Here is a 27960-nt window from a genome sequence, read left to right on the forward strand (position 1 = left end):
TCATGTTTCAAAAGTTGGCAGAATATATTTCACACAAAGCAAAATAAGAAAGGCACTGTTTGGAATAAGTCTGGAATACATATTTCTTGAATACAAATCACAATTCATCATTTGCAGCATTCGTCATTTAAAAAAAATACTATTGGAAAGCATTGACTGATTTTTTTTCTATTCCATAATTATTCCATAGGTTTGACCAATGAGAACAGAATGTTATTAAAAAGCAATTCTACTTTTGTTATTGATCCAATGATTGATATCATGGTTCGGTAGTCATGAATATTCACAGGGAATACAGATCCTCAAAACTTACAATACATCAGGAATGTGATGACTCAGAAAAATGCATATATCTACATGCATTTATCTTAAATGCAATTAATGCTCTGATATTTTTTAACAAACCAATCACTCTACAGCCAAAGTTATAATGAAAACAGCAATGCAATGTTGATATCTCCTATACAGTTATTTACAAAATTTCAGTGAAGAAAGATTTTGAAAGCTTCATGAAGATTATTTATTTCAGTAAAGACAAAACTACCTTCTCTAAGTCTTTTTTTTTCTTCTTGTAATACACAGATGCCATATAAAATCTCAAATGAAATGGACTGAACTCCATTCTTTAAATCGCTCAAACTTGATTACTAATGAAAAAGATCTATTATCATGTTCTTCTAATTTCTAGTAATATGTGCATGCCTGATACATGTATGTCCATTTGACCTTAAATAGCTATAAAAACAAATTCTCTCTCGAGCTTGCTTACTAATAAAAGCAATATCTTTCTACAAATTTAAGAACTCGTAGTTCAAGAATAATAACTCAACAATTTCTTAGCAACACAATTAAAATAGAACATTTCTCTTCACCTTAATATTCTTCATGTGGAGAGCAATTATTAACAAAATGTACGTCTTTAGAAATCATGCTAAATAGGCTAACATGAAACATTAAAAAAAGGAAAAGCATGAAGAGCAAATTTGGAACATTCTATACGTAAGCTCTAACTTAATTAAAAGTCACTGCAGATAACTATATGCACTGGGCATTGACTGATATATTTACAGAAAGCTTTAACCAACCTTGAATACAATGAAATTTCAGTGCGACATATTTAAGCTCATATTTCAAATACAGAATACCAGAATGATAAAAACGTAAATTGAACAATGTACAAATAAAAAAGGGTATTTGTTAAAGAGCATCCCATTGGCTGAGAAGCTATCACATGACACACATTTTATTATATGTGCTCAATCATGTGCATTCAGTGTGTAAGGCTACATGAAACTAATCAAGAGGTAGTCACAACTCATGAAAAAACGAGGTATGAAATCGCAAATGCCCTTTATTTCATATAACAAAAACTGAATGTTTGTTATAAACAATTAATATAACACGTATTTACCACCAAATACACATTTTCCCTCCAGCAATTACAGATTTACAGATGTCGACCTCAGTGAAATATATCGTCACCTGGGAAATTTTGAATTTGTCAGTGCATACATTCTGTTATATTGAATTCAGGAGCACTCGATATCTGTATTAATATTGGAGTATATGTATTAATATTGGATTAATTTAGCACGTTTTCAAATGAATGTGTGTAATCATTGTTCTTGCATTCAAATAAAAAGGAGTGACAAGTCACATGACAGATTAAAATTTAAGGTAAAACATGTACAACATAAAAGAAGAAATATATTTTTTATGAACAGCAAAATGGAGAAGCAATCAAATATTGCTGTATAGTGGATTAATTAGGCTTTTTTGTTAAATGAAGGTGTAAATAGTAAATATATACATGTATATTAACATGAATAAATTCAGCCATAAAAGAACAACAATCTAATAACATTAATGTGCCATACGTGAATACAGACTTGCCAACATATTTCAGCTTTTAATACCCTTGTTTTTCAGCCTTTTTTTTATTAACATGGTGAAGAAAAGAATTGTCACAACAATGTTCATTTTCAAATGTTTCAAAATAAAGAACACATGGTAGGTCATTAATCACATGATTAGGTTGAATGATATTCTCAAGTGCACAAATGACAATTATTTCATTTTATGTGTTCACATCTCACTAAAATAAATTCTATTCTTTCACATTTTAGTATCGCAATTTGACAATAGGAGAAAAAAATCGACATAAATTTCTTTGGTAGCACGCTGTACTCCCTCACATGAATTTTGAATATGAAAGTATATTAAAAATGCTATTTCACCCACGGCATGATATTTTCCTAACTCTTTCAGACCTTTTCTGCCTTGTTCATACTCTTGGTCCGCTTGCGTTTGTTGGAGCGAGTGGTCGTTCCCAGGACGCTGGACGTTGGGGAGTGGACTTTAGTCTCCTTCAGCTGTTCCGACTCGTAGATGTCCATGTATGGCTTGACCACCTCCCAAACCTAGCAAATAGGGAAAAAAGACAAACTTAAAGGCCAAGTCATCTAAAAAAATATGACATTGAAGTACATGTAAAACAAATCTTACCGTGGAACAGATGTCTCCTATTAAATGTTACAATTGCAAATGAAATGACTCAGGAAAAGAAAATAGCATAGAGAAAATTTGTCTTGTTTATGTACTTCTTGGGTATTAACAATTAATTAAGTCACATGAAATGTGAAAATCAAATTTTAAATGAGTAATTACCTTAACTTTATTCTTCCTAAGTTAGTATGCAGACTATCAGATTGTCAGAATACGTCACGCAGTATACCAGTGCCATATAACATATCATGATATATCACATAATATAACAGAATATATCTCACAATATACCAGAATATATCTTACAACTATACCACAATATATCACTAAATATAAATATATCACACATGGCATCCCAAAGTATCTCACAATTTATCACACAACATATGAATAAGAAACTGACAAACCGCAAACAGTTATCAGTCTTACCTTATTCTCTTGAAGTAGCTTGGTGATGGCTTCCATGTCAGGGCTGAGATGACGATCACGCTCTAGAGCTCTGAGAGAGAGATGAGAGAGGGAGAGAGGGGGTAGATGTAGCAAGAGAGAGAGAGAGAGACAGACAGACACACAAACAGTGAGAGAGAGAGAACAAGAGAGAGGGAGAGACAGAGAAAGAGAGAGAAAGAGAGAGAATTCATGAATGTAAGCCATTTGAAAATGAAATAAATATGGAATTCTAGTCATAATTATATGAATGACAATTCAAATTTATATGTATGAAAGAAACCAATAGTCACTTGAATAAAAATTGAAGCTAATAGTAATTAAACAAATTAAAGAAATTTAGAGCTGATAACCTTCATGCATCTCAATATTTCCTCGAGAAAAGGATGCAGAATTCAAAATCAGAATACCAGGTCATAGCACTTACTGATTGGTTTCTAAATATGACATAGAATCATTAGGTTTGATCACTCGGTTGCATCTTCCTGGTAATAAATGAAACTCAAGTAAATCAAATACAACTTTTTATACCTGGCAAAAAAAAGGAAACTGAGGCATCACTCCTGCTAAAGTTTTTCACTTAGGGAAAATGACATGTAACCAGCCTGAAGCATGGACATGTATTTAGGAATTGCATGTGAGTTTTTAACGTGACTTTCGCTCCATGTTTCATGTATGAAGCCTTAGATTGTGAATCGTGTAGGATACTTACGGGACAACGCTCCTAACGAGCTTGTGGACAGCCTCCAGAGGCTTGGTGCTGGTCAGAGGACGCAGGAATTCTATACCTTGACAGGCACACATCAGCTCTATGGCAAGCACTAGGAGGATGAGAGAAACAAATATCCTTTAGATCACTGCATTCGCACACAAGTTAATAATAAAATGTTCAGGTCTAAGTCTTCCCAACAGGCACTTACAGTGTAGAGATCAATTAAGTTTGTTCAAAATTTGATCACACTGTATACTCAGTTTGCCTAGAAATATGGACTGTTTCATGCTAAAAGCAAGCTTGTCAAGCAACAAAAAACTTGTTTCATTTTTTATTTGTATGTTTATTTGTTTGTTGTTGTTTTTACATCAAAATTAACAAATAGAATTCTTTAAAATGTTGATAATCTAAAAAAGGAACACATCAAGTTATCTCCAATTTCCTGACATTAGTACTTTTAGAGGAAAAACATATTTCATGCTCTTCTAGATTCTCTAACATCAGTTCAAATTTTTACCAGAAGAAAAAATGCAGAAAATGATCAAATTGTATACCTTGTTCGACATGCTCCACCACCTCGAGACACTTTCTGGCAGCAAAGCCTCCCATAGAGACATGGTCCTCTTGGGCAGCGCTGGTCGACAGAGAATCTACAGAGCTGGGGTGAGTCAACACCTTGTTCTCGGATACTGATGAAAGAAACAAAATTAAAAACATGATAAATACAATATGATCACAATGCAGGCAGTGGTATATCCAGGAGGCATGGGGCACAAACCCTCCCCCCCCCCCCTCTCCAAAAAAACCCACCAAAATGGCATAATTACACATTAAAGCCTAAAGAATATTTAGCTCGTCAATTGGAAGGGATTGTAACTGCCCCACGCCCTGCACTTATATATTTCATATTGGGAGGCTTGTACGTGACCCCCCTCCACCCCCACCCGGTTATTCGCCAAAGTCAAGAGATATTTCTCTTAAGTCTCATTCAGATATGAGGTGGTAAACCGTGGCAGTTCTTTTTTATGATGATAAAAAGTTAATACTCTTGACATTTGTTTATTATTTTATACAGAGGTAAGTGAATATGCATAGAACCTTTCTGGCGCACAGTTGCCATAAATCAACATTTAATAAAACATATTTTGAGTTAATTGACAACAACAAAAAAAGATATTAAAATGACAAGGCAGGACTGACTCACCCAAGGCTGCAGCTGTGCAGTGTGCAATCATGAAGCCTGAATTCAGACCGGCTTCTTTGGTCAAGAAAGCTGGCAGCTCACTCAGATCTATCAAATACAAATAAAAAAAGATGTTTTCCATGATCATATTTTTAGCCTGTCAACAGAACTAATTTGTTTTTAAAAAAAAAGGAAAAATGTGCCATGTATTAGGTTTGCATTTTTTCATGTGGGTATAGTCCTGAAAAAGACTGTTGGATTTAAAAGGGGAAAGAAAAATAAAATGTAAAAAGGTCAATGACTTGGATATCTTTCTAGCTTGCATTGATATATCATGCATCAAACTAGACTTGAAAGAAAATCTATCTGAGATTTCAATTCCTACTCTAAACCAGCCTAACAATATACAACATAAAATAGACCAGTTCTATAAATTCCATTGCAAAATTTAGTAATTCTCAATATTTAGTCAAAAATATATCATGAATTGAGGGTATTTACAACAATTAAAAATAGACATATAGATGTATCTCTCCTGTCCATCTAGCCAAAAGACAAGAAGTTTCTAGAGTATATATAATATTTTTTTAAAATCTCATATCCACACAATTTCTTTCAAAACCTTGATATCCTGTGGTGTCTCAATCGTATCTCTTGAAAAAATTCTTGTAATTAAAGAAAAGAAAGGATGGGAGATAAAGCTTACGCGGGTTGACGAGTCGCTCAATGCGACGTTCACTGATACTGGCCAGCTCATGGATCCCAATAGCAAGGTAGTCCAGCACCTGTACAGTGACAAACATATCATCCAAGATTCACAATCTGGATAAGGATTCAGAACCTTGTGTATATATAGTCCTATACACAATACATCAGAAAGTATAAACAGTTGATGTACATTTTGATGGCAGCAACATTAGCGACATGAAAGCCAAAATATTCTCACTCTCACTACAAAGATGGAGCAAATATTGAATTATCACCTGCAAAGAACCAGAAGGGTGATTACTATCAGAATCAATTGAGTTAACTTCATTCTGACTCTAAGAAGATATTATAAGTGTTTCAGTGATCGATGTGAATTCATTTATTAAGTCGATCAAGTAGATTGATTATATTTATGTTTAGCGCCATCTGGAGGCTACTAAATTCGTGTAAAGAAATGGCACCCTTTTTGATTTCCAGTGGATGAAATCCGTTGATATTGGAGGCATCCTTGTGTAGTATGGAAGTTTGATGCACTTTAAGAAGGCAGAATGAAGGTATGTAATGATGCAATGTGATGAATGTTGTATATAAATGCTGTAATGATGCGATATTCTATGATTAAGTACCTTTCATTCGCACCTAACTCGTTGTGTACATTACATGGATGTAACTTACATTGCACAGTAGCCGAGACGGTCGGCTCACATACCGAATGTTATTGTTATGTAATGTACACTACGGCATGCGAATGAAAGGTACACGTATGCAAGAATGTAAACAAAGATTTGCCTAGTTTGAGTCAATGTACTAAGATGAGTACTTAGGGTGCATAATATGAGAAAGTTGTTATATGATTTATACAAGTTTATATTGATAATTAATAGATGGTTTAGTTATAAAGATACATGCTGTAATTATGAATAGAAGTGATACAAAGGATGTATGTCAGAAAGCCTGACTTAGTTCAATTAAGCATACATGTACTGGTAGTAACAAACAGTTAGAATTGTATTTAGTTTATATGCAGTACAAGTTAATGTGTGAGATAAGGAAAAGGTTCAAACAAGGGGTTAATTAGCTGTAAGGTGCATATTATTGATACAAGTCACCAGGTTTTCTCTAGGCATAATATGTATATTTATGAACAGTTGATTTATGATCCGTTCGATCTATTTTCATTTGTGCAGTTTTTACGGAGCATTAGGAGCAACAAGAGAATTGGAATAATAAAGAAAGACCAATAAACAAAGTCAAAGATGCTTCCGCTACAGTAAAAACTTCATTTACGTCTAGACGTCTCCACGACAACTGAAAGAGAGCTATTACATCATGGCTGACACTGAAGGTGAAAGTAGACCCCATCGTGAACCCAAGCCCACAGAGAAAGGACTACAATGGCAAGTGGAAATTAAATCCAAAGAGTTTGACAGCTGCATTAAGTCCTGGAATAGAACCGCAAACAAGTTGCGAGTTTTACTTGGTGATGAAAGCGAAGCGTCGACAGTACAGGAGACCAGAGATGCTCTACAAAGTACTATAGACAAACTGATAAACACCCAAGAAGAGTTGGCTGCACTTAGAGCAACTGCGAAAGTTGAAGACAACAGTGATGACAAGCTAGATGAGGTTGAAACAGCACACAACAACATCATGAAACAGACTCTTGATGTATTGATAGCCCTTAGACCCTCATCTCGAACTTCATCTAAGAAGTCGAAGAAGTCTCTTCCTGTTGAACCGCAGGAGCTACAGGATTGCCAGGATTGGGTGAACGACATCCAGGTGAACGACATCCAGGAAGAAGTTGAAGCAGTAAGTCAAGTTAGTCAACCTAAGTTAGACAGTGTGCAGAACGTTCAAGCTGAGACGATGAGATTTCTGGTTGAACAGATGAGGATGACGAGGCTTCCTTTACCAGAACCAGCAATCTTTGCAGGAGATCCATTGACTTACCCAGCATGGAAGCATGCATTTGATGTTCTCATTGAACAAAGCGGTATACAGCCTATGGATCGTTTCTTCTACTTGCAGAAGTACCTCAAAGGCCAGCCCTTGGAACTTGTGAGAGGATATGCGCTCATTGGAGATGAGAGAGCTTATCTAGAAGCACTGGTAGCACTGGTAGCTCTGGTTCCTTTCATAGCAGGAACCAGCGTAAAGTTGACGAAATTGGACCGGACGACACAAACCAACCGGACAGTGGGGAACGTGAATTCCACATGATACATATATCGCTAAACTCTATTGACTCGGAGGAGACCGAAGCATATGCGAGTATCAACATCATATGTCCAGACCTGAGGGGTCATCATCGCCTCAATGCAAAGGTTGACACAGGAGCCAGCGGTAATGTTCTGCCACTGCGGACGCTGAAGGACATGTACAGGGCTCGATGGAAAGATGTTATCCGTCCCACTACTACGCGACTATCTGCCTACGGAGAAACGCCTTTACGCTGCTTAGGCACCTTGATGATGTCGATGATGTATGAAGGGTCGCCTTGGGTCGTAGACCAAACATGGTATGTTGCGGACGTAAAGGGACCAGTCATTGTCGGAGTTCCTACTTCCAGAAAGCTAGGGATTGTTACGATTCACACAGTAGAACAACAGATGGGCCTGGACAGTCCAAATGATCTTCCTCCCATCAGGTCAGCTAAAGACCTACAGGCGGCTTACCCAGACCAGTTTGACCAGATTGGGAACTTCAGTGGCAAGGCAACGTTGCACTTGAAGAAGGATGCAACTCCATCAATTGATGCGCCTCGAAAATGCAGCATCCACCTGAGGGACAAGCTCAAGAAAGAGCTGGATCAGATGGAAAGTAACGGCATCATTAGGAAAGTTACTCATCACACAGATTGGTGCAGTTCCCTCACCACAGCCCTGAAGAAGGATGGGTCATTGCGAGTCTGCCTTGACCCCAAAAGGCTCAATCAAAACCTGAAAAGATGCCCTCACAAGATTCCAACTCTAGAGGAGCTCAATCCTGCATTCTCACAGGCCAAGTACTTCTCGAAATTGGACGCAAAGGCAGGATATTGGTCAGTCCACCTGGACGAAGAATCGCAGGAGCTTACTACATTCAGATCACCATTTGGAAGGTATTGCTTTCGCAGACTTCCATTTGGACTTTCGGTGAGTCAAGACATCTTTCAACAAAGGATGGACACAATCCTTGCACAGGCGCCAGGCTGTGAAGGTATAGCTGACGACATAGCTGTATTTGGCAAGACTGAACAGGAGCATGATGATAATCTCTGGAGACTGATGGGAGTTGCACAAAAAGAAGGTCTGGTGTTCAACAGTACAAAGTGTGTGATCAAGGCGAGAAGCATCAATTTCTTTGGTTCACTGTACACAGACAAAGGCATACAACCAGATCCTAGCAAGTTGGAGGATGTCAGAGAAATGCCTACACCACAGAACAAGGACGATCTCCAGCGAGTGTTAGGGATGATGACCTATTTATCACCATACATCTCAAACTATGCTGAAAAGTCAGCAATACTGCGTGATCTTCTGAGGAAAGATGTTCCTTTTACCTGGCAGGAGGACCATGAGGAATGCTTTCAACGATTGAAATCAGAAATTTCAGAAGGAAAGTGTCTACGGTACTATAACCCCAGTGTCCCAACAGTACTAGAGGTAGATGCATCGCTCAAAGGACTTGGAGCCTGCCTCCTTCAGAATGAAAGACCAGTCGCATTCGCCTCAAAGAGTTTGTCAGATGCACAATCAAACTACTCAAACATCGAGCGAGAGACATTGGCACTTGTTTTTGGGATCACACGTTTCCATTCATATCTGTTTGGTAACCAGTTCACAGTCTACACTGACCACAAACCACTCGAAACGATCTGTAGAAAGCCCCTGGGGAGTGCGCCTCCAAGATTACAGAGGCTTCTCGTCAAAATACAGGGCTATGATTGTGATATCCTATACAAGCCCGGAAGTCAGATGACATTACCAGACACACTCAGTAGGTTGCCAAACCCCAGAAAGAGAGGAGACGTCATCGTTGAGCTCCATGTAGATGAAGTCATGGAATTAGAAGAGAATCATGACAATGATCTGGCAAGCTTCACACCTATGAAGCAGACACAGCTGCAGAGAGAGACAGCAAGCGATCCAAACTTGAAGCAGCTGAGTAGAATTATTCACGATGGATGGCCAGACGTGATTAAGCAGGTTCCAAGCAGCTCAAGGATTCACTGGTCATACCGAGAGGAACTGGGTGTCGCCAACGGCATTATCTTCAAAGGAAGACAGGTGTTGATACCTTCAACGCTGCAATCAGACATCCTGGAGCAGCTACACACGAGTCATATGGGTATAGAGAGAACTCGTAGACTAGCAAGGGACACGGTATACTGGCCAGGCATCAATAAGGATATTGAAAACCTTGTCAAGACTTGCCCTGCTTGCCAGGAGAACCAGGATCGGCAACAAAGGGAACCACTACAACCGCACGAAGTTCCAATGACGCCATGGACAAAGGTAGCCACAGACCTGTTTTTTCTTGATGGAACTGAATACTTACTCATTACTGACTATCATTCCAAGTTCCCTGTGATCAGGAAAATGCACAGCACCACAAGTGCTTCAGTTGCTACCGTAATGAAAGAAACCTTCAGCCTCCTGGGAGTGCCCTCCGAAGTTATATCTGATAACGGACCCCAGTTCATTGGAAAAGCTTTCAAAGACATGTGTGAGTCGTGGAACATCAAGCACACCACCTCATCGCCGAGATATCCGCGCTCCAATGGCCTAGCTGAGCGGATGGTACGCACCATAAAGTCGGTGATTAAGAAGTGCAAACAGACAGGACAAGATGTCCAAAAGGCACTTCTCCACCTTCGAGCAACGCCTCAATCGGACCTGCCATCTCCTGCCGAAATGATGTTTGGGAGGCAAATGAAGACAACCCTTCCAGGTCGCCATGATCATGACAGACAGATGGGCGATGTCCACGACCAGCTCCAGCGAAGGCGGGATATGATGAAGACCGACCATGACAGACATGCCGGTCGGGTACTGTCCCTCCTGAAGGTCGGCCAGAAAGTCAGAACTTTGCATCCAGACGACAATACATGGCTGCCGGCTGAGGTTTCAAGAGTTTGCCCAGAACCAAGATCATATGAAGTGACAACACCAAATGGCAGGGTGTTAAGGAGAAACAGGTCCCATCTGCGAGAGATGCCGATACAAATAGAGACGGCAACAGCACCCACACCAGGGACAGAGCATCTTCCAAGAGAGGATGGTGACAACTACACAACACCCGCAGGAACACAGGATTTCGATGGTTCAATCCCTCGTTCTGATTCTTTTGCCTATGTCACACGATATGGTCGCAAGGTTAATCCCCCATCTCGTTATCAAGAATAAAAACTTCATTGATTAATAGATTGATAAACATAATTACATTGATGATAGTAAAAGCTCTTATTTCTTAATTTACTTAATTACTAAATTTCTTAATCAGTATACATGTATATAACCAAAATGTTTTATATAACTGCCACGCTTAATATTGGCTATCTTTCAACAGAAAATCTCTTCTGTATACAGAACCGAATTTAACAATTGTATGTCGTGCTCGTGCATGATATTTCTTCTCTCCACACAAATGACCAGGTATTATAGTTTTGTTACGCTGATTTGTCGTATTGCTAAGTCCTAATTGAAATGGGATGAAAAACGTTTTTTCACAGGAAAATGTTGTTTATAACTGTTTGCCAGAAAGCAATATGGAATCACTTTAGTTTATTCCAGCAAAAGTTATGTAAATTATAAAAAGTTGAATTACATTATACAAGTTTGTCGATTCAGCGACAAAATATGCCTGTTATAGTGGAGGACACTATTTTACCATTCTAAAATTTGTTTTTCTTGTTGAAAGGTACTTGTAAGTTTTAGTTGAACAGTTTTTAGTACTGTGCTTCTCAAAAAAAAAAAAAAGAAAAGAAGAATATGTTTGGAATGTTTCCTCTTGTTGAAATTTCTAAATTGTGTTACTGTTTTAGTGGATAATTTCCGTCATGTACAGTGCCTATTGAGCAGGGAAGATATAACTGGTTAATGAGAGCACTATCAACTTGTCATTGAAAGAAGGGGGATGTTGTGGTACTATATGAACAACATGAATAGTTCATTGATGTGCGTAATGAGGCCGCGATTGGCGGAAGGATACATGAATAAAGCACTTTCAAGATGGCCACTTATACATGAACCTTGTCTACAGTGATCTCTTATTTATCCGTTCATCTGATCTTTCAACAGTATGGAGATTCTTTCATTATAGCAAATGCTTTCAGAGACAAGCTAGACAGATGGCCTAAGATTTCTTCGAAAGATGCACTTGGTCTAAGAAACCTAGCTGATTTTCTCCACCAATGTGTCACTGCAATGGATAGGATTGGAAATCTACACCACCTAAACGATGAGAGGGAGAATCAGAAGCTCTTAGCCAAATTGCCAGACTGGCTTGTGATGAGATGGTCACGTAAGGTCATCGGATGGACAGAGATGAAAGGACAATTTCCTCCCTTTCAAGTATTTGTGAGGTTCATAGATGAAGAGGCTAAGATAGCATGTTATCCAATCACATCTTTACACCACCTGAAGCCTGTACCAGATGTTAGAACTCTCAACACCAATGTTACATCTTCCAATTCAGACAACAAGAGACAGAGGGAGAGGAGAAATATTCAACGCTCCTGCTACCTGTGTAAGAAGGATCACCTCCTAGAAGAATGCAGTGAATTTGCATCAAAGGACATGACAGATCGTAAAAGGTACATAAGAGAGAAAGGTCTATGCTATGGATGTTTGAAGGCAGGCCACATGTCCAAGCATTGTAGATGGAGAAGTACCTGTAGTATTTGTCAAGGGAGACATCCATCTTGTCTCCATGAAGATAGGAAGAAACCAGAACCAAAGACGGAGACAAATGTAGAAGACAGACCCATGGAAACTCAGACGTCATGGTCTCATGCTTCATTTAGTCAGCAACCTACCGATACTAGTAGATTGACCACCAGGAAGAGCACGATGATAGTTCCTGTTTGGTTATCTCATCCTACCATATCAGTTGAACGAATGGTGTATGCATTAATAGACACCCAATCTGACACCACTTTCATGTTAGAGAAAACCAAGGATGAGATGAATCTGCAGGGAGCTCCTGTCAGTCTTCTTCTTTCAACGATGTCTGCTATGGATGAAAGAGTACCAAGTCAGCGCATAGAGGGTCTGACCATCCGATCATTTGATGGAGAACAACGGATTGCTCTCCCGACAACCTACACCAGAGGGTTTATACCAGCAAACCGTGATCACATACCCACTCCAGAGATGGCAATGAGAATCCCTCACTTATCCAAGATTTCACATCATCTCATGCCCCTGCAAAGTTGTGAAGTTGGTTTATTGATTGGATACGACTGTGCAAGGGCACTCATACAAAGAGATGTCATCCCTCCTGCTGATGATAATGGTCCGTATGGTCTAAGGACGGACCTTGGATGGAGCATCCTGGGTACTGTGAAGGAAGATGAACACAAGTATGCTTATGAAGATGATCCCGTCGGTGTAAGTCATCGATTGACAGCCTGTGAGATTCCTGCTGAGCTAAGGACAGTAAACAAGGATGTGTTGTTCGCTCATAACACATCAGTAGAGGAGGAGATCACCCCTGCAAGAGTGACGAAATTAATGGAAGCTGATTTCCTTGATAGAAAGGATGAAGGAGCAGAATTATCACAAGCTGTCAATTCAAGAGATGTACTGAAGACTGTTGCAGAGGAAGACAGGGTAAAGAATGTCAGAGAGATTAACCTGCATCATGATGATTTACCTCTAGAGCGAGCTCTTGGTGTACAAGGGTGTGTCAAATCCGATGCATTCAACTTCAGAATCACACTTCAGGACAAGCCCCTAGCCAGGCAAGGGATACTTTCCACAGTCATGTCTATTTATGACCCCTTAGGACTGTTGGCATCAGTTATGTTTATAGGGAAGCAGATTCTCCAGACATTGTGTAAGCTGACAGCAGACTGGGATGATCTGCTTCCAGATGTTCTGCGAGAAAGATGGAAGAAATGGAGAATAGACATACTGGAACTTCAATCACTCTCTATCCCTAGATGTTACAAGCCTGCTGAATTCGAGGCCGTGAAGTCGGTACAGTATCATCACTTCGCAGATGCAAGTACAACAGGGTATGGTCAATGTGCCTACATGAGATTAACTGACGCCGCCAATAGAGTACATTGTAAAGACAGGCGTGATAAGAAAGCAAGTGACTACCCAACAACCAAAAGGGGTGTTACTGTGCAGGATCTTCATCTAGCAGAGATTGAAATTCTAAAGCACGATCAGAAGAAAGCCTCTGAAGATGAAATTCAGATCCTGAAATCTATCCAGAAGAACCAGAGTCTGCTTGAAAGAAAGAAAAGGCGTCAAATCAAGAAAGATAGTCATCAAGAGCTTGACTACGATTCATTCATTCAAGCACTTCGTCGTTTCACAGCTCTTCAAGCCAAGAGTGCAGCATCTCATAAAGTTCTGGGGTTCAGGAATCGGTGGAAGAAGGAATGTCTTCAGAACCTGCAAGTCCGACGGAAGTGGACTCACCCACAACCTGAAGCTGAAGTCGGCGACATTGTCATTGTGAAGGACGTGAATGCACCCAGAAACCAGTGGCCACTAGCACGTGTTATCAGAGTCTTTCCATCTGAAGATGGACACATTCGCAAAGTGAAACTCGTTGTGGGGGACTCCAGAGTATGTAATAGCGGTAAGCGTAAGAACCCTCTTCAAGAATTGGAGCGTCCTATCCACAAACTGGTGCTTCTGTTACCACGTGAAGACCAAGAGGAATTCCCGGCCAAGGAACCCGACATTTGATAATTTCGCGGGGAATCCATTTAGTTAGGGTTAAACTTGTTATTTAAGTAAGACCTTAAGATTTCTAGTCAAGACTGGAATTATTGAAACAACAGGTCTGTGGATAAGACTAATTGCTTTACATTATCCCCAGAAACGTTTATTTGAAACGGTCTAGAACGAAGGCTGTTTGCTTCTTCAGGGTCTGCACGTGAGACTATACAAATTCATTTATTACAGACTCTGCTGCCTGAATTGAGACTAATTGAACTGTGAAAATTGCAATTGGACAAATTTTCCTTAAAGACATAAAACTTTCATTGTAAACTGCAATGCATTTAAATGTATGCATGTGTTGTTATGTATTTGTCTAATAACCATTTATTTCTTCACAGGTCAGTTCTAGTAATCTCTGAATCGATTTATCATGCTAATCCACTGAAATGTCCATGTTTATGTGATTAAGTGGCTATCACATTCCAAAAAGGGGAATTTATTTTTTTTTGGCTAAAAATTGCTAAATTCCAGATATTTGTTGGTAGTATAGTGGTTATATTGCATTTATAGCATTTTTCACCATGAAGTGATATTTATTTAAATGTGAACATTTCTACTTTGAAAACATAAGCCATGTTTTTTGTGTTTTCTCATAGCTACTAAGATTACCGGTAAATGTGAAACTAGTAAATTAACATTTCTAGATAAAGCATGAAAACAGTGTTTATCAATAATTGCATTTGGACTCATATTGAGACGAAAATCTGTTTAAAGAATTTAAAAGTATTTTGTTAAATCCAGTAAGGTAAACAGCACAGTATAGGTTTGGTTCAAGCCAGATACATTTGTTATATAGCTGTTGAAGAAACCTTGTGTATGGACTTATTTAATACAAGCCGAGTCAGTAATGCTGATAGAACTGGTATTTCCACGTAAATGTGTTTTAAAGCTAATACTATTCAGGGAATTTTATTTGATGGTTTGATATAGTGTGTCATGTGCCCTATGTGATTTTTGAAAATTAATCTCAAGACAGAGATATAAATATATAATTTATATTGTTGTCATCGATATTGCAAAGGTTAGAAATTTTCATAAAGAGTGCTGAACTACATTCAGTAAATAGGTTAGAAGGGATAGGTAATTCCTTAATAATGTCAATCGATTGTTTAGTAAATTTTAGAATAATTTAAAGGAGCCATGTTTCAGTGATCGATGTGAATTCATTTATTAAGTCGATCAAGTAGATTGATTATATTTATGTTTAGCGCCATCTGGAGGCTACTAAATTCGTGTAAAGAAATGGCACCCTTTTTGATTTCCAGTGGATGAAATCCGTTGATATTGGAGGCATCCTTGTGTAGTATGGAAGTTTGATGCACTTTAAGAAGGCAGAATGAAGGTATGTAATGATGCAATGTGATGAATGTTGTATATAAATGCTGTAATGATGCGATATTCTATGATTAAGTACCTTTCATTCGCACCTAACTCGTTGTGTACATTACATGGATGTAACTTACATTGCACAGTAGCCGAGACGGTCGGCTCACATACCGAATGTTATTGTTATGTAATGTACACTACGGCATGCGAATGAAAGGTACACGTATGCAAGAATGTAAACAAAGATTTGCCTAGTTTGAGTCAATGTACTAAGATGAGTACTTAGGGTGCATAATATGAGAAAGTTGTTATATGATTTATACAAGTTTATATTGATAATTAATAGATGGTTTAGTTATAAAGATACATGCTGTAATTATGAATAGAAGTGATACAAAGGATGTATGTCAGAAAGCCTGACTTAGTTCAATTAAGCATACATGTACTGGTAGTAACAAACAGTTAGAATTGTATTTAGTTTATATGCAGTACAAGTTAATGTGTGAGATAAGGAAAAGGTTCAAACAAGGGGTTAATTAGCTGTAAGGTGCATATTATTGATACAAGTCACCAGGTTTTCTCTAGGCATAATATGTATATTTATGAACAGTTGATTTATGATCCGTTCGATCTATTTTCATTTGTGCAGTTTTTACGGAGCATTAGGAGCAACAAGAGAATTGGAATAATAAAGAAAGACCAATAAACAAAGTCAAAGATGCTTCCGCTACAATAAGTAAAATGAATACATATGGTTTAAGAAGATAAGAGACAGGATTTGTAACCATATTTCTTGCAATCACTTTGCTTTTTCACATTATACAGATTTCCTTGTCAATTAAAAGCGGTTGAGTGATTCAATGCCTTACACTGAAAGAGTGTGTGTGAATACCTGCAGACGTGGAGAACATTTGCAGATGTCTATTATTGAAGGATATTTTGTTCTCAATTAGAATGAAGTTCTTACCTTAGCTGGATATTCTCCATGGAAGTTTCCTGCAGATAGGATCTCATGCTGGTCTGAAAACACCATCTGATTATTGAGAAAGCTCAGGAAAAAATACTCTCTAGAAAACATTCCATATGGTATCAACTACAAATGTAGAACTTTTAATTCAACTCTCTTGATATGAGAACTGCTTGTAACATACAACTGTCAAGTGTAATTGACTATCATGCATAGTGGTGGTATATTTCCAGTGGTGGTATATTTCCACTGGTAATGTAAGGATTAACTTGAAGAAATTGCTATGGGTTGTCTAGGTCAGGTTCTTCAGTCAAGGTCGTGAGTAAACCTACTTCATACCATAGGGTATTTGAAGGACCAAATGTATCTTGTTAACAAAAATAAGAATAAGCCTCCATCCTTTATGAATTCAGAGAGTCTGAGTTTGAGAAGTGAGGTAGTCTGAATATAGTTTGATGCTAAAGTAACCTTTTAGATATGCATTTGAAGCCTATTACAGGGCTGTGTATATCAAGGCTAATTGGAGACGATCTACTTTTCACCAAAAACAACTCACATCCCAGCAGTGGTGAGAACCTACCTATTAAAGTTTAAAACACTAAATAAATGATATATTCTTTTTCAACCTGAAAGAAATTTACTATCAGACAATATCGTCTGATGAGAGCCAGAAGGCGTTGAGATAAAATTTGTGTCAAAGTTAAGGTCTTTCTGGCTCCGAACAGACGATATATTGTTTTGATATAGAAGGATACAGGGTTGTCAGTAGCACTGTTCATCTCCGTAGTCAAGATGCCATTGACAAATTCAATCGTATCCCACACCACTCCATGCACCTGTGACAAACACATAATAGAAATGTGAATTTAGTATTTGAAAATATTCAACTTTAAAGACATGGTCAAGAAAGACTTCCTAACATGAAAATATATTTCTTCAACTATGTTGCTCACAAACTTCCCTACAACAATTAATTTCTCTATAACAACAATATATCTCTGTTTAGTTTTTAGGTAATATATTTGTTTTTTCTTCTTTTTGTTGTTGTTGTTGTTGTTGTTGGCTTAGGGTTTTTTGTGTGACAGTGAATCATGTCCATTCTGACTCTTTAGAGAGCCTACGTTGTAAGTCTAGCTTGATATAAAGTGGCCTATAATTATCAGAACCGTTATTATATCAAGCCCTGGTTCATACCTGAGGGCAGCATCGAAGGGTGTAAGCATCCTGGACCCGGTCACAGAACCGATGACTGATGGAGATCTCTGATGGATGCACCTCAGAATGAAGCAAGGACTGGAACCGCTTGGCAACCAGCCTCTGGCCCTTGTGAGGTCTGTTACGGTGGATGCCTGGATAATTTAAGAATGGCAGTTTGATAGCTTTCATTAGTTTTGAGTTTTGTCAATAAAACAAAATGGAAATTGAACCATGAGAGTATTTATAAAGAAGTTGTGATCAGTAAAAAAAAAAAAAAAATTAAAAAATGGCTTTCTAACACCCCGTTAAAACCCCACTCTTTTGAACTTCAAAAAAAGGAAAACAAAGAACATATTTTTGACAATACTACAGTTCAATTTTCTTTAAAAGACTTTGATACTAATTAAAAATCCATGTCAGTTCAGCCCAAAGTAATAAATGAGATGTATTCCTGCCGGTTTGATGGACAATATTCCTTACGAAAGTGTACATGAGATATATAAATGAAGACATTCTTGGCATGATGTGATGCCTTTTAGCATGACATGGGCACAGCAGTTTTCTTGATAATGTGACATACCACCTGGAGTTGTACATATATCATTCACAAAGCTTTAGTTGGAAAGAATTTTTGAATCATAACAAAACCTTTACTTTTCAATGAGGAAAAATCATAGCTGAGAAGACTATATTTGGTGAAAAATGTATATAACAGGGGAGTGATCATTTAAAAATACCAAAATAAAGCAGTTAAATGACAAATCTATTTCATTTTATGAGCAAACCCCACCCCAGAAGAGCACCAACTAATTTATGCAATTTTTGTTCTGGCAATTGTAGTACAAAGGATAATAGCAGGTGAATGAAATGCTTCATCACCACACACACCTGGGAAGGAAGCATCCAATATTTGTAATACTTAATAAATGACTTCACATAGTACATCACATTATCAAGAAAATGGCGATGCCCATGTTGTGCTGAGAAACTGCACACTATTCTTGCTTTATGCCTCTCTCATACACTTTGGTGGGAAATTTTGTACATTAATAATAATATTATTAAGTAAGTAATAGAATAAGTAAAGTTATTTCTTAGGGTGAGGTTTTCTTTAACTCTCTGCTGAATGGTATGCGTTAATGCTCTTTTGATCTGGTTCTCAGCAGACAATATAACATCATTATATAATTTTGCAGATCAGATGTATTAGAATAGAATTTAGTTTAATTTCAAACTTGAATTTAAACATGACTTACAACTCTCAAAGGCTGTGGTGGTTCCTTTCAAGACCTCTAGAGTTAGTGCTGCTACCACATCGGCCTGGCGAGCAATAGAGTATGCTCGTTCGACAGCTGGGAAATGGTAATAAATATAATATGGAGATTAGTAATCTTGTCGTTAATTGTTTCTTCTGATTTGTTATCATGGTGTTGAAGTATAAAAAGATACTTTGATTCAGCAAAAAAACTTCAACAGTCTTATCGTATAAAAACATAAATATTTTAATTTCTTTTTCATTAAATGCATGTGCTAACATTACTACTACTGCTACTTCTACTACTCTGCAACATCGGACATTTCTATTATATCACTACTACCTCTGGTACTACATGTCTGCTGCTGCTACTGATGCTGCAGCTACACTGAGCTACAACTATTGACACCTGTAATAATGATGTGTTTATGAGACATGCTACAGTGAAACCTGGGTATGAAGACTGCTATTAAAAGGAATCAAAGAATAAATTTCTATATGCCTGTGTCCATATATAAGACCCCATACCTATCCACTAGGTGGTCTTTCACTGTATAAAATCATAAATCTAATCTCTAAGTTATCAATTCAAGTTTATCCTTACCTTCTGCTCCAAGCGATGTAATTAGTTGAGTGCCATTTATGAGAGCCAGGCCCTAGAAAAAAAAAGTTAACAATATTATCATTAACACATAAGATATGTCTCTTTCTCTCTCTCTATATCTATCTCAGCTGTTATAGGGAAAATATATGAATAAATTAGATCAATTTATATAGCGCAGATACATATCAATGAGCCATAATCTTAATTTTCGTTCTAAGACATACAGCTCATGATGGCGGTCTTCTGCGTTTTGTGTACTTTATCTCTTTTGATTGAAAAATATGGGTGTTCTATGCATCTTATTTTATGTACTGAAAACTTTGTAATTATGAATACCGGTAATGAAGAAATATAATTGTTAATTTATGTATATGATTATATATTATTTTCAAAACGCGGAAATAAAAAACAAATAACAAAATACTTGAGACATGCCACAAATTTTCACCACATGTTTAGATTTACTGATGGTAGTTTAGCTACTTGTTGTAGACCCTTAAAAGCTTACAGGTGGTATGTGGGCCTCATACACACACTACATAATACGAGACCTGTAAATTCGAGAAATCAATTCTTTTCTGGCATCCATGTATGATGAGGAATTGATGATGAAGAACATACCTCTTTAGGTCCAAGTTCGATTGGAGTCAACCCATGTGCTTTCAGAATCTGCAATAGAGACAGATAGGTGCATTTATACATATATATATTGGCAGTCAACTATTCATTAAAACCTTCTATTTTCTTAAAGAGTGAATGTATTTATGTACATGTATGAAGGCCAAGTAGAATCATGCAAGATTTCATATTGTTCCCTCTAAGTTTGTACAATGCCATTTCCTCCCTTATCGTCCGTCTCTCAATTTTTATCTTCTTAAACTAATAAAGAAGTTGACACCTTCATACAAATTTATTTGTACTTTTGGTTAAAATTTTGTTGTTGTTGAATCATCATACTGTTAAGAGCCAGACTATACATAAAAATATATGAGTCACTATATCTTAATACCAATATCATGTTCTACCCAGCCTCATATTATTATTATTATTACCCATGCTTTAGCAAGGCTATCATGATAGAATGCTAAAAGCGATGCCCAACTACTTCTCAACACACAATATCTAGAACATTCATCATCATCATGGACTTACATCTTTGGCATCAGCGTATCCACTCTTGGGGCTCCACATCTTGCCCTCTCCCATCAAGCCTAGAGCAAGGTGGGACAACGGAGCCAGGTCCCCGCTTGCTCCTACTGTTCCCTTGCATGGCACCACTGGCAGACAGGAAGCTGACAGGATGGAAATTCATAACAAATATCAACCATGAGAAAAATAATATAACAAAAATATATAATATTGTCTTGAGTGGGGCCACACCCAGCTGCCCAAGCCCAGGGCTGTATATCAGGAGCAACTACAGCACAAGGCCTATAAATATAATCTAGAGTTTTTTTGGACCCTGTATTTTAAACATGTTTGTGCTTGCAAACTATACACAATGCACAGCTGAAAAATACAACATTTATATTTCCTATAGTTTAAACTCACCATTGAATGCAGCAATGAGCTTCTCCAGGTTTTGAACTGAGATGCCGCTGAATCCCTTTGTTAGGATGTTAATCCTTAGGGCTAGCAGCTTACGGGTGTGTTCCGGGGACAGGGGGCGGCCAAGACCCACGCAATGGGAGCGGATCAGATTCTCCTGCAGCTCCCTGATAGTTGGTAGAAAGAGGGATTTCAAACACTTATAAATGTCAAAATGAAGGTTATTTTTATCATTTTTTGTATGGCTGTTTTTACCCGACTGCTAAGAAAGCATGTGTATGTGTCTCAGAGAGACTTGTGATACTGAAGATTCATGCCTCTAAAAGGGGCACTAGTGCATTAAATTTGTTTTGAACCCAGAAGCTCCTGTTATGAGACAACTGATCTATCATTGAGCTATTGCATCATAGTCACTGGTTCTCCATTATTTGTTTCCCTTGTCTTCAGTTTGCTAGGCTTTTTTAAATTGGTTAAGAAATCAGTTTATCATTCATGCAAATACTATCTCTGTTTATCCATTAATTTTCTGCTTCTCCCAAAAGTCTTTCCTCTGGATGCATTGGTATTTAGGGCACATATAATCTTATCTACAGTTTAAGTAAATTTGGTGAAAGCAACACTATTCATGGTAAAAAGGAATATGATTTTTCTATATTTGGTATATTCAGGTAAATGCCAATATTATTCAAGCATAGACCAGAACTGAAGTTGAGCTGCATCAATCACTTACTTTAGTTTATCTGGTGCAATGACAACTCGAGCAAACTTCCCAAAGCCAGTATTGATGCCATACACAACTGAAGATACAGAAATGAATAACAATGTGAAAAAAATAGTTTTCGCGCAAAAGAGTTTCAAACATTATTTTCTAAATAATACCGGCCTAGATTGAGTCCATGTCTTACAAAATTTTAAATTTTACAACTGTTTAAAGAATATTACATTATATCTATTGTATATTCAATATTTCCTTAAATCTGAGATAAGATTCGCTGTGAAATACCTAATTTCATTTGGATGGACTGGAAATCAATAATCATAACAGATAATCAATATATTACGTGCATTCAAAAAACATTCTTACTCAAGTTTTTTAAAGTCTTAATTAGAATGCATGTCACCATGTCAGGAGAATGTGATACCTTTGTTTTCTTTGAGAATGTTGTCCACAAGTTCTCTAGCCTTTGCTACTTTCTCCCAAGCATCTGATGTGACCTACAAGTGTGAAATATGAACAGAATCTTTCATTAAGTCATTGACAGGATATACCAAAGCTAGTCCCTGGGTATTGTCAGGCTAGAAGAAATTGAATTCATTGCCAGTATGTCTCAGTCTTCAAAGGGTCGTTTGCTTTTGCCCAGTAATCAACATTCAAATAACTAGCTGACAATAGTTCACAGTGTCTTCAAAAGTTCCAATAATATTTTCCTTAATCATTTAAAACTAGTACACGACTAATAAATAAAGGTACAACAAAGTTCTGATAAATGAAATAAAATGAGCTATGTCCTATTAAACTTCAGAATGCATATCTAAGTCTGAATCCTCTCCCAGTGTTTTATTACACTGATATAAAATGTTGAAATACAAGTGTCAAATTGATATGGAGATACCACAGTAACAAGACAGCAGTATGCAGAAATCCACACCTGGACAAAATCATATGGCTTACTTCAAAGACTTTATCCTCTGTTGAGAGACAGAAGGGCATTAAGGTAATGTCTTTCTGGCTCTCAGAATATAACATTGTACCTTGATCTTGTATTGACCTTTTCCCAGTCTAACAAGGTCATCAGGGGACATACTGCTGCCATCCAAATAGAGAATCTACATTGGAATCAAAACAAGAAAATAAATATATTAAGTTAACAGAGTATATAATATAGCAATAACATTGTAATTCATTTATTGCTCCCATTACTGAATAAGAAGAAAGATCGAAATAAAAAGAAATAGAGAATGAAAGAAATAGAAAGAACTGGGATCAAATAAATGGGAAAATACAGATATCAAAGCTCTCTCTCATAGCTCCTTGACTCCATTTATGTATCTTTACCTCTTACAGATATATTTATTCTTTGTGGTATTAGTTGGAAGATCTTGAAAATTGAAAACAAAAAGGTTCCTTTTAGCAATGGAGGTACTTGTACACACTTTTTGTTATCATTCTATCCCTCCCTGTCTTTCCTTTTTCCCTCTTTTGATTCCTTTCCTTCTCCTACTCTCTCTCCTCCCTCCTTCCCTCTCTACTATAGCATGACACAACCACATATGTCAGAATGCTCCACCCATCTTCCATTTAGCTATGATCACAGAAGTGCATAATACCTTAAAACTCATCCGGGTCCACCTTGAAAATTGAAATTACAGAATGCTTTCCACCTTACCCATTTTATGTGATAAAATGACTGTATATGGATATATGGTCTTATGCAAATATGTAACTATTTTATGATGACCCCTCCCCCACCTGAAAATAAAAGAAAAGAAACGGGTCTGATTCATAGACTAGATGACTTCCTTCTAAGTGTAGCTTTTCAGAGCAGTCATTAGTAGATTGGGAGGGGGGAGGGGGTACAAGTTCATGCCCCATCCCTCTTGAAACCCAAGTCGCATACCTCATACAACCCCCCCCCCCCATCCCCCTTTTCTTTTTTTTTCACGGTTATTTGCTTGTCGGTAAATTTATGCATAAAGATTACCCCATTTCTTGTTTTCACTGCTGGGCAGATCATTTTCTTGCACTGGATTTTACAAAACCCTGGACCTGCCACCTCAGTGCAGCTACATATCTATGTATACACAAGTTGAATATTTTGTCCAAGTCATGGATGGCTGCATAAATCCCATTGTGAAAACAATACAGTGTATATTGATTTTTTACCAGTGTGTACTTGGCCAGAGAACATGTGCATGGCTTCTCACAGAAACTAGTTGCATCCTTCCCTTCCTTTCAAATGTTATGGCTTTATCCTTTTCTTTTCTTTAAATCTCTCTTTTTCTCTTCTCTTCTGCTCTTTTCAAATGTAAAAAATCAATAAAGTGACTAGATAGTAATTCACAAACCATGAAGCCTTTGAAGGTTAAACTTTGACCCGTCTCATGGTGGACTATCATATTGCTGCTATGATGAACATTTTATTATGTGATTTAAGACATTTTTTTGTAAACATTATGAACGTGTAGTGACTTTCTTTCTCTCTCTCTCTTTCATATTTTGATGTGAGTAGACATATCAAATGTACATTTCAAGATTTTCTAACATTATTATTATATCTTTTGTAAATTAATTTACACTAATTTCTTACCTCACGAACGTCTGCACCACATGTGCTTGATCTGATCAAAATCGACAAAAAACAGTCAAGGAATATTTTTGTGAATCATTCTCTCCAAAATCCTTAATGCCATCATTCCACCATAAAATGTACTATTAAATTATGTTAAAATTAATGCATTAAATAATTAGGTCTGTAATAATTTACTCAATTCTATTATATTTATAACCAGAAGCACAACAATAACATACAGAGTAGTACCGGTAGTAAGCAAAGATTGCTAAATTGGATTATTAATATATATTTTTTTCTTTTTGATTTGATGGCGACGTGCAATGATATTATGTTTTTCAGTTTTTCATGGATAACTGTTTTAATAGCTATTCTGACCTGAATAATTGCCATGCCATTGGAGCACTCTCCCATTTATTCCCTCCAAACAGACTACTTTTTAATTACAATAGTAAATACGACTAGTATACAATAGCACAACCACAGTCCCAAATTGTTGGCATGCTTGACTGCATGACTTGAAACCATTCAAAAAAGGATTTTACACCAAATAAATTCAATTTGGAGGGAACTTTTTTCTGTTAAGTGGCAATGATTACAAACATTCTTCAAATTTATAGTTGATTCATTTGATAGATCAATCACAAAGTGACAATAACAAAAACCTAGTGCTAAGTTTAAAGGTATAGTACACACTTCTTTTCAATATTTGCCAGCTATAGTATAACATAATGCAAAACATGATTATCAATTTATCATGACACCTATATCATACTGCAACCTCTTCATTTTCACGATTTCACCCGAGTGCTTCTTGTTTTGAACTTCTATTTACTTCAAAATTCTTGAAGGAAATCTCATCAAAAATTTGCTTGCACTTCTATCATCTTTTAGTTATTTCAAAGATACATTAAATTTCCAGTTATTAGTATCATGCTCTAGCCAAACACTGAACACAGATATCTTGGCCATCTCTCATTTACTGTACATACATTGAATTGAATGTTATTAAACTCAATTAATGCCAATAACCCTGAATACAGATTCATTGACCTGGAACTTAAACCACACTCTGCTTCTCATAACAAGGATACATTTGTGGAGAGCCTGGTGAAAAATCCATGCTAAAACCTTTCCCGTTGATTGTGGTCGAGCATGTCTTGTTGGTCATGTCCGACTTCATCACTAAAAAAAATAACAATTAAAACATTTTGATAGATAGAATACAAAGCCATTTAACACTGTAAAGTAACAAAGAACTACATGATACTTTCAACTTTTGAACTTTAAAGTAAGGCAATCACAAAGAATTTATGTTAGTTACAGATGTTATTCACAAATAACATAATAAAATAAATTTGATTCTTTTTAAAATCAATTTGTAGAGTTTATCATCATACATTTAGAATTCACTCATATTGCTATTGTGGGAAATGGAAAAATTGGTGAAATTGGGCAACTTGCCAAGTGCCCCGTTATTGGTGCATGCTTTTGTACAAACATCATTCATCAAATAGGTGTAAGGGCAACGTTTCTAAGCATGGGTCTACTCCACAACAAATCAAATACAGTTTGGAGAAATAAAGTGTGTTTAACATGAAATCTGGTGCTCGATCATCTGAACTCTGGGCATGGGATGCCTTGCTTGTCTGATGCCCTTCTTTATTATTTATCTCATTTACATATTTTAAGCATGAGCAATTCATACAAAATATAGTGTACCATTAAAACAAATTATAAATAGTATAATAAAGATAGATTTTTACATTCACGAAAGAAAAGTTAAATCATGTCTAAGAAGGTGCAACATATAAATATTCATCATTAAATCAACCAATGAGAAAGCAGGACAAAATGTTGTGTGATAGAGGGGGTCAGGTGTAAGCACACATAAGGAGCATCACTATCCTGGCTGTGTAGTAAACGCTGTGCTTCTGATTCTCAACATTTCAAACAGCACTGTACAAAACTCAATTGATTTCACTCAAAATCAGTACTTTAGTGACAATTAATGAAACACCTAAATAGCAGTAAAATACATTTTTTTTAACTCACTGATGTTAAAAAGAATAATTTAAAAATTCAAATTGTAAGTCTAGTGTCAAACTTTGCTTACAGCTGCATCGACATGATTACAAGTGTGCAGTCTATGCAATATTGTGTGGTGTGTATATTTGTGTATAGGTCTAATAATACCTGCCTCACAGCAAGCATGCAGTGCTAGAGGCCATTCTGCATTAGCATTGACTCTCTATGCTTTGCTGGAGTGGTACGTGTAAGTGAGTAGTATTCAGTGACAAAGAAAGTGATTAAATTATAAATGTAACTAAAGCATGAACAGGGAATGGTGAGCAAGGAGGGGTATGGTTCTGAAGAGGTCAAAATTGTTTCCTTCATTCTTCAAATGTACTGCTTTCCTCACCTCCAGATCCAGCTAATCATGCTCTTGATCTCATTTCACTTGTCTTTACAATATCCTCTCCACACTCCACCCAGCTCTGACTCTTATTCATATCCTTCATTATTAATTAATATTCTAAGTAAATGAAACACATAATTAGACTATAGATCTAGACTCTAGATCTAATTTACATTTTCAAAAACTGTTCCAACAATAAGTTAATAACGTGCTGTATATGGTCTGGATCTAATTCATACCTACCGACATGAACAAAATCGTTCTCATCTAAGATATCAACAAGCAGGTCATCTGGATAGAGGAGGCTACCCCCTGGAGTTTTCCTGATTTCGTAGACTTCATCTTCCTCGTCGTATTTCTTCATAACACGGTATCGTGAGAGACTTTCTTTGCCCAGCCATGCGATCGTGCTCTGGTTTTGCTTGCAGGGAATCAGGATCCATTCTCCACGAACTTTGGCGTTGATCTTCATCTTCGTCCTAGTTTCACTTTCTCTGCTAGCTCAAACTTATTTCTTTTACTTAGAAAAAACTCTGGATATCTTATTCTAACGTTCCAAAAATGTATCATGGATTCAAGCAGTAACGTTGTAACAGGCTAGGCGGGACCAATTCAATGACAGAAATCTATATGTAGATTAATTGTACTTGAACTCGTACGTACACGTAGACAGGCTAGCTTAGCCTAATATTATTACCAGTACCTGCGGTAGCCTAAAAATAAAGCGTGTCGATATTGGCAAGCTAGCTCAATTGTTTACTATTTATTGCGGGAACTCGTTCAACTTGTTGAATGGCGGGGAACTACGCTATTTTCATTTAGGTTACTCGGATATGTTTTGAAATTATGAA

The 27960-nt window shown here is 37.0% G+C and overlaps 1 protein-coding gene across 1 annotated transcript; it reads right to left on the minus strand.

Moving 5' to 3' along the window:
- Positions 1 to 27857, minus strand: LOC583726 (histidine ammonia-lyase). The gene is made up of 20 exons (XM_003725470.3): positions 27353 to 27857; positions 25785 to 25875; positions 24709 to 24739; positions 23153 to 23227; positions 22543 to 22615; positions 22131 to 22197; positions 21404 to 21567; positions 21005 to 21144; positions 20474 to 20521; positions 19853 to 19904; positions 19250 to 19345; positions 17991 to 18145; positions 17552 to 17632; positions 16797 to 16862; positions 5554 to 5632; positions 4869 to 4955; positions 4219 to 4353; positions 3665 to 3773; positions 2935 to 3004; positions 1 to 2420 (listed from the first exon to the last, which is right to left on the minus strand). Exons 1-20 carry the CDS (start codon positions 27579 to 27581, stop codon positions 2265 to 2267), a joined length of 2004 nt encoding a protein of 667 aa, XP_003725518.1. The 5' UTR covers positions 27582 to 27857; the 3' UTR covers positions 1 to 2264.
- Between the last annotated feature and the right edge of the window lie 103 nt (positions 27858 to 27960).

The sequence above is a fragment of the Strongylocentrotus purpuratus genome, unplaced genomic scaffold (assembly GCF_000002235.5).
Source record: "Strongylocentrotus purpuratus isolate Spur 01 unplaced genomic scaffold, Spur_5.0 spur5_scaffold_6, whole genome shotgun sequence".
Classification (NCBI taxonomy): Eukaryota; Metazoa; Echinodermata; class Echinoidea; order Camarodonta; family Strongylocentrotidae; genus Strongylocentrotus; species Strongylocentrotus purpuratus.

What these genes read in the sequence shown, in the direction of transcription:
- LOC583726 (XM_003725470.3), bottom strand. Translation starts at nt 27,581, where the DNA reads ATGAAGATCAACGCCAAAGTTCGTGGAGAATGGATCCTGATTCCCTGC. An exon ending in GATACGCTGATGCCAAAGAT is followed by an intron (nt 20,522 to 21,004) that starts GTAAGTCCATGA and finishes TCTCTATTGCAG; the next exon opens with ATTCTGAAAGCACATGGGTT. An exon ending in CTCGTTAGGAGCGTTGTCCC is followed by an intron (nt 3,005 to 3,664) that starts GTAAGTATCCTA and finishes TCTCTCTCTCAG; the next exon opens with AGCTCTAGAGCGTGATCGTC.